The sequence below is a fragment of the Sinocyclocheilus rhinocerous genome, unplaced genomic scaffold, assembly GCF_001515625.1.
Source record: "Sinocyclocheilus rhinocerous isolate Xijiao unplaced genomic scaffold, SAMN03320098_v1.1 scaffold200, whole genome shotgun sequence".
In the NCBI taxonomy this organism is placed as follows: domain Eukaryota; kingdom Metazoa; phylum Chordata; class Actinopteri; order Cypriniformes; family Cyprinidae; genus Sinocyclocheilus; species Sinocyclocheilus rhinocerous.
This window is the reverse complement of record NW_015641014.1, coordinates 2,555,172-2,563,529: the sequence shown is the minus strand read 5'-3', so window position 1 is coordinate 2,563,529 and position 8,358 is coordinate 2,555,172. Positions and strand designations below refer to the sequence as shown.

General features: G+C 38.2%; 1 protein-coding gene across 1 annotated transcript in view; it reads left to right on the top strand.

Annotated features, from left to right (window-relative positions):
* Positions 1-849: 849 nt before the first annotated feature.
* LOC107753619 (nuclear transcription factor Y subunit beta-like) overlaps positions 850-8,358 on the top strand; it is an 11,779-nt gene continuing 4,270 nt past the window's right edge. Inside the window, exons 1-5 of the mRNA XM_016569826.1 lie at positions 850-935; positions 1,676-1,772; positions 2,327-2,460; positions 2,692-2,889; positions 3,043-3,121. Coding sequence (XP_016425312.1) covers positions 1,676-1,772; positions 2,327-2,460; positions 2,692-2,889; positions 3,043-3,121 — 508 coding nt within the window. The 5' untranslated portion in view covers positions 850-935. The remainder of the gene's footprint in view (positions 936-1,675; positions 1,773-2,326; positions 2,461-2,691; positions 2,890-3,042; positions 3,122-8,358) is intronic.

The following is an 8,358-nucleotide window of genomic DNA, read 5'->3' as shown; positions in this document are numbered from 1 at the left end:
AAAAAGTAACTAATTATGTTACTTAGTTACTTTTTATGGAAAGTAATGCGTTACGCTACTTTTGCGTTACTTTTGGCTGAAGGGAAAGTAAATTTACGTCCGTACAGTAGAATGCAGAAGAAGAAATATCAACACACTTCAGCAATAAAAAAAGACACGAAAATGTTTGTCTAGAGTAATTTTTGCTGATTAATATGATGCGTTACTTATTTGAAAAAGTAACTCAGATATTCTCTTGTAAATTAAAAAGTAATGCGTTACTTTACTAGTTACTTGGAAAAAGTAATCTGATTACGTAACTCGAGTTACTTGTAATGCATTACCCCCAACACTGCTAATGATCCACGAGATACATAAGCTCACTCATCTCCACATACATGAATTATGTACCCTAGCAATAATAACAGTAACCATTAAATGTTTCCTGGAACTATGATAACCATAATAACGTTCCCTAAGGGAAGCTAACGTGAGCTAATCTGGAGCCAATTGCATTAATTTAGCCTCTATATTAAGACATAAGTACAAGTTTGACCAACTAGCATAGACAAAAATAAATCAGTCTCATTTTTGCATTCAACTTTGACTCATCTAAGCTTTTATGTAACTGAATTTAAAAAAAATGGTGACCTGTCTTTGATAGCTAACTTATAAAACCAGTGTAAACATTTCATGCAACTGGCCCCAGGTCACAGACTGGGATGCTTCTCAAAGGATTTCAGTGCGGTGTGCCAACCACTACCAATAGAAGGCGCTATTTCGACAACATTTCGTTTTTATCTTTAAACAGAAGGGCTCAAGCGCCACCTAGTGTCCGAGGTGGACTCCTCCTCCAGGACCGTTCAGTCCTGCGCAGGGACTGGCTCTCCCGCAGCCATTTTCTGTCCAACCAAACGGCCGAGCTGAGGCGAGAACCAACCAGGGCTTCATCCCAGGTTAGTGAGCGGCTCCGGCCAATGATTGCTAACCCATATTTCCTTACATCGAATGGAAATCTCCGCGCGCGAGAGTTTTATTATTAGTTGGCGGGGAGAATGAGAAATTAAGCGCGCTTTATGAAAAGCAACTCGCTGTTGCTTATAATTGTTAAAAGCTCGTCTTCGTGCTCGGCCCCTTTGTTTACTACGATCAATTTCAGCGGGTCCACGGCTGCTTTAGCTCGTCTGCCTTGTTCTCTGCCCTCTTCTGCTGTTTGGTGCATCCATCAGTTATAATAACTCATTTGTCCAATTTATTAGAAAGATTCAATGGGAAAGTGTGGTTTGTTTTTATTTAGTTTCTCATTTATGAACTGTACGTGTTATTATTTTGTCTTTGATTCAAATTAATGCCTGAAATATTTGTATGAAAAAGATCTGAATATTTATTATCCATTTATATTTTTATTATGTAATCAATCCTGTGATGGTCTGAGGGGAATTTGTTTCACTGAAAGATGCTAATTAGGAACGTTTATTACTGAATAAAAGAAAGGTTAAATTCATGTTAGTGGCTTATTAGTTGAACATCTATGTTGATGAAATGGCTGTCTCAATTTTGCGTGCCCACATACGTTTATGTAAGTATAATAGCGCACTGTGGCCAAAAATGCTGTCTAGGTAGGCAGCTCACTTGGTTTTGAAACACAACACAACCAATAATTTACAGCTGTAATACAATTTAATTTATGTTTCAGATGGACGGAGACAGTTCAACTACAGATGCCTCCCAACTTGGCATAACAGGAGAATATATGGCTGGTAGTCACTTTGTTCTAGCTCAAGCTCCAGAAGGTAAGTGACCCTAAAGTAATATTTAAATTATTACGAATGATTTATTTATAATTTAATTAATTGATTAATACATTATAAAAAATCTGATGCAATTATTATGTTAATTTTTTAAATAAATTAATTTATAATACATCATTTGACTTAAGTGTTTAAATATAATATACAAAATATTTAATCGTATATTATATTTATTAAATGTCCAATTTAAATTATTCTAAATTATTTCTTATTAAATGATATTTACTCTTCTGATCAAAAGTTTGCAATCATTAAGATGTTTAATTGTTTTTAAAGAGGCTGAATAAATGCAAGGCTGCATTTATTTTATCAAATATACAGAAAAACAGTACTATTGTAAAATATTAGTACTATTTAAAATGAGTTTTTTTATTTGACTATAATGTGATTTCTTCCTGTGATGCAAAGCTGAATTTTCAGCATCATTACTCCAGTCTTCAGTGTCACATGATTCTTCAGAAATCATTCTAATATGCTTTTGTGCTGCTCAAGAAACATTTCTTATGTATTTATTTATTTATTTATTTTTTGTAAAGATGAAGGTGATGAGGGTCTCGACGACCACGAGGATGGCAATGGAAGCAAAGATAACCTACGTGAACAAGACATCTATCTCCCCATCGCCAACGTAGCTCGAATCATGAAGAATGCCATCCCACAAACTGGAAAAGTAAGTCATTTTTAAGGCAGTTTGGTTTGGAGAAGGAAAAATAAAACCCTCTTTAAATTTGTTATTTACTGGTTTATGTATAAAAAGAAGCACTTTGATCACCTCTCAATTTATTTGTTCAGAGCTTCTTAATAAATACCATTTATTTTGCTAAAAGAAAGTGAAACTTTCAAAATTTTATCAAGTTTTACACACGTTATTCAAAAGAAACCTTTCTCGCCATCACCTCAGATAGCAAAGGATGCCAAGGAGTGTGTGCAGGAGTGTGTGAGCGAGTTCATCAGCTTCATCACTTCAGAAGCCAGCGAGAGATGCCATCAGGAGAAACGCAAGACAATAAACGGCGAAGACATCCTGTTCGCAATGTCCACGCTGGGTTTCGACATGTATGTGGAGCCTCTGAAGCTCTACCTGCAGAAGTTCAGAGAGGTAGCGTTGACATTTTAATGCCATCATCAAACATCATTGAAGTAAAAAGGCATGTCTGGTGTAATAAGCAGTAACACTTTGCACAGCTGTCAGATGTGGTTTCCTCCTCTTGACTGGTTGTGCTCTTTTCATTTACATGACATTTGTTGTCAGGCCATGAAAGGAGAGAAAGGCATAAACACTGTAACAGTAACCGAAGGCATGGGAGAGGAGCTGACCGACGAGACTTTCAGTAAGTAAATTATTAGTACAGATGAGTTACAGCCAAACTCGAATTTAATTTATTATTAGTTATTGTTTATATACTATTGTAGTATTTTAATATTTTTTTCTTATATTTTAAATTTCAGTAATTCTTTTTTTTTTGTCTTTTATTTCTATGTAGCTTGAATTAATTAACTTTATTTATTTTATTTCATTTTAGTTTTTTTTTTGTTTGTTTTTTTACTTCAACAAACCTATTTTATTTCAGGTAGTTGCCAACGCAGCGTTTCTCATGTATGAACTGTATGTAAACTGTGTGTTGTTATTTGTCTTTAATTCAAATTAATGTCTGATATTTATATGAAAATATCTGAATTTTTATTATCCATTTACAGTTTTATTAACCGTAATAAATTAACAGCCAATTTATCAAAAATATTGTAAAAAATATTTAAATAAATATGCAGTTTGACATGACATTTATTTATAAAAAATATCAATATTTATTATTATGTAATTTGTTTTTAAATTAAATAATTGAAATAATTAGGCTGTGTATACACTGTCACGGTGTGGTGTGGGAGAGAAGCACGTAAACGAAAAAGATACAATAAACAGTCTTTAATACTCCACAGAAGGGTAATCCACAGCAGGGTAACAGCAAACACACACACACCAGGGTAATTTAGACGTTTCCAAACACGAGACCGGACAACCAAACACTGAACAGAATGCAACTTATATGGGGAACGTAAATGAGGATAATTGACACGAAACACCTGAACATAATGACACAATCAAGGAGAGGCAGAAACTAGGTCAAAGAACACGAGGGATGAAGCCGAGGTGGAGCCACTGGGTCGATGGGCCGTTGCGATGGGCTTTGGCTCTCCGTCCGCGGTGGGCTCGGGCTGACGTTCCGCGAATACTGGTGATGGAGGGCTGGGCTCTGGGTCCAGAGTGGGGCAGGAGAGAAGCATGTAAACGAAGAAGATATAATAAACGGGTGGCGGAGCTGAAGCGGTAGGGATGATAGGAGGAGGCAGGAGAGGGAGGGTGGGAAATCCAGGCATGTAGATAGTTCAGGGTAACTAGATGAAGTTCAGATAAAGGCGGAAGCAGAACAGGCATGTCTGCATATATATCCATATTAATAAGGTTCTCAGAGTCCTGCCACCGTTCACCCTCAGCGGCGGGGCTTCCCTCAGACCCGTCATGCTCCACTGTTCCATCCACCGTCGCGTGCGATGTAGCCGGTGTTACGAGATTTTCGGTTTCCGAGATTTTCGGTTTCAGTGGGCGGAGCATACATGAATATTCATGAGTTTCCCGGATTAAAGGGGTCCTATTATGCTCTTTTACAAAGTCTTGATTATGTTTTGGGGGTGTACTAGAACATGCTGTCATGCTTGGTGGTTCGAAAAACGCATTATTTTTTACATAATTTACATTATTACAATACCTTTCTCCCCATCCTGGCACAAACGGCTCGATTAGTTCTGGGTATGGTGAAGGTCTGCCTTCCGAAAAACAAAATGTGATGTGATTGGTTAGATGTCCCAGTGCGTTGTGATTGGCGAACAGCTTAGTCAGTGTTTCAGTACTGCCACGCCCCTTGCCACAGCAGTTCCGTCTGCTCCGGTTTAGTTAAGGATGGCGTCAATATTGCCATATAAATTTGAGCCGGATTCAGACCCAGAGAATATTGAACAAGAGGATAGTGCAGAACCTTTGGACGCACGGATATTGCAAGACATATTAGAGTGGTAACGTTATTGTTGTTGTTTTTTTTGCTAAATAACATTTTAGATGTCAACAACCGCTTAAAAATAACTGCATTTACTATGTACAGATAAGTGCATATGTATTATTTTTATTGTTATTTAATTCTAACATTATAAGATGAATTGCAGTGAAACAGTTATACAGTTGCATTTATTTATACCATAGTCCAGTGTTTCCCAGGCGGCATATATATGCAAACTCATACTCTGCCAGCAGGAGGCGCTGTTGGAGTGGTAGAAATCAAGGTTTCCCCGGTAACGGCTGTACACAAAGCAGTGCTCAGCTCAAAAAAACACTGCTTTATCAGACATTACATGCAAGATTAAATGAAAATGACATCCAATTTTCTGAAGACAGTCGGTTTCCTTCAGAAATACAGTGAAATAAAAACACCCACACTCAATGTATGGGAAACACTGTATTCTAATGGGCCGCTTTGTGATATCACAAAAGCCAGAACACAAACGCTGTAGTCCAAACGAGCCGTTCGTTGTAGTTCTTATGATGAACAAATGTAGTTTAGGCATAGGTTTGTGCAACGCTGTAAAATATTTACCTTTTTAAAAATATCCCATTGAAACTGCTGAGATACAAGGAGCGTGAACTGAAACCGAAAATCTCGGAAACCGAAAATCTCGTAACACCGGCTCTCGCACCTGGTCGGACGGTAGATGAGGCTTTGGCTCCGGGGCAATCCCCCGCTCAAGCGCTCCTTCTTGCGATGGCTCGTGGGTTGCGATGGGCTTTGGCTCTCCGTCCGCGGTGGGCTCGGGCTGACGTTCCGCGAATACTGGTGATGGAGGGCTGGGCTCTGGGTCCAGAGTGGGGCAGGAGAGAAGCATGTAAACGAAGAAGATATAATAAACGTCTTTAAAGGGGTCCTATTATGCTCTTTTACAATGTCTTGAATTTGTTTTGGGGGTGTACTAAAGTGCATATATATGCAAACTCATTCTCTGCCAGCAGGAGGCGCTGTTGGAGTGGTAGAAATCAAGGTTTCCCCGGTAACGGCTGTACACAAAGCAGTGCTCAGCTCAAAAAAACACTGCTTTATCAGACATTACATGCAAGATTAAATGAAAATGACATCCAATTTTCTGAAGACAGTCGGTTTCCTTCAGAAATACAGTGAAATAAAAACACCCACACTCAATGTATGGGAAACACTGTATTCTAATGGGCCGCTTTGTGATATCACAAAAGCCAGAACACAAACGCTGTAGTCCAAACGAGCCGTTCGTTGTAGTTCTTGAAAAGGGATTTTCACTCCCTTTGGAGTGGATCTTTTTTATGCCCAAACATACACACTACACACTGACTAAAATTCAAAAAGTGAAAAAGCATAATAGAACCCCTTTAATACTCAACAGCAGGGTAACAGCAAACACACACACACACCAGGGTAATTTAGATGTTTCCATAGACGAGACCGGACAACCAAACACTGAACAGAATGCAACTTATATGGGGAACGTAAATGAGGATAATTGACACGAAACACCTGAACATAATGACACAATCAGGGAGAGGCAGAAATTAGGTCAAAGAACACGAGGGATGAAATGAAAACAAACACAAAAGTCCATAAGGTGTTACATACACAGTATTTTTCTGCACGTTTTGTATTAATAATTGATTAAACAATTAAATTTAATTTTAATTACATTGATTTTGGAAATAGACATAATAATAATAATTACAGTAATTATTCACAATATCAATAATTATTATGGCTACTTATAATTTCTATTTAATTATAAATGATCAATTATATATATATATATATTAGTTGTATTAATATATTCCCCCTAAATAAGTACTCCAACACACATCTCAACAATCCAAATTCCAAATGAAAAGATTTGTCCCCACCTTGAGATTGAAAGCACTTAGAAATCGGCTCTTGAAGCTCCATGTGAGTATTTTTCACATTCAGATAATAGGTTATGAAGAAAATAAGTTACTCCGAGACTTGTTTAGAGAGGTTTAACGCATCACCACATGAAATGGCTTCGCTTTAATAAACAAATTCAAAATAATAATCATCAACATAACAAGCGAGAAATCTCTACCACGGGGTTCGGCCTCGTTCTGTTACAAGCGTCACAATTTATATTCTTCCTGGTTACAAAGTTTTGCCCTTAGCACAAAAACTTCCTTATTTGCTTAACCCCCCCCCCCCCACCCCCTTACTTTTGCAGAAAACTTCTGTTGCAAAGCAAGAGATATACATGACAGCATCTTTAATTCTATACCTTTTGCTAACCGCAGCAAGAGACACCTGCTTTCTTCTCGCCTCAACAGGATGTCAGTTGCTCCCTTAAACGGTTTTTACTTGCAGATTGCTCTGAGGCTTTTTTGTAAGTTCAAAGCGTCAACCTCGCCTGTCAAAGTTTCCAAGTCAGAGTAAAATACTTTCCCTTTCCCCTCCCCCAACTAGCCTTTTGACCTTACTCCTCCCCCACCACATGGCCCACCCATGTCGCGACCTTGAGACCACCCACGTCCTGCTGACCCCGTGACCTATTAATGATATCCAGATGTGGAAATCGGCATATGTGGAATTCCGATGTCGACCTGTGACCTCCGTGAGAGAAATATGATGTTTGTACAACTCTGTCCGGTGACGAGTCATAAATGAATTCTGTGTAATGTTTTTGAACTTTTATGGTCCGTTTTGAACTCCCACATCAGGGGTTTACCCATCTGCGGTCCACATGTCCGGGGAGGTGTCCGGTTTCATTTTGGGTCACTCTCTCTTTCTCTATGGGAGATGTGAGAAAAAGAAAGATGAAATGATGGACAATATCAAAATAAATACACAATTTTAACAGATCATGAGAACACATCACAATATGTGCGTGCGTGTACACACATATAATATGATGACTGTATAAAACGATTCTCAGCATTATAAAAAAGGATTTAAATAACACACCTAATAATGACATTTAAAGGGGTCATATGATGCAATTTCAATTTTTTCCTTTCTCTTTGGAGTGTTACAAGCTCTTGGTGCATAAAGAAGATCTGTAAAGTTGCAAACACTAAAGTCTCAAATCCAAAGAGATATTCTTTATAAAAGTTAAGAGTTAGCCACACCTACCTAAAACGGCTCGTTCTAACACGCCCCCACATATCTACCTCACTATGTACTCAGCGCACGCTAAGCCGGGGCTTCCCCTCACGCTAGGCCACTGTTTTTCGTTGTGAAAGTTTGTTTGGCCTTCCAAAAGAGGACACGACTACAAATCAGTTGTTAAGTTGTATTTACAACACTGTTCCAGAACAGTTTAACCCAAATATCCAGATGTGTGCAGCACATTTTATGGAGGACTGTTTACTGATCCAGGGAGAGTAACGTTAGACTAAAATGCCAGCAGTTCTGACTCACGTAAGTACGTTTTCATTTAAAGGATTTGCCACTGACGATTCAAACGCGAGTTTTGAGCAGTAGAGTAGCACTTGTTTTTTGTCATT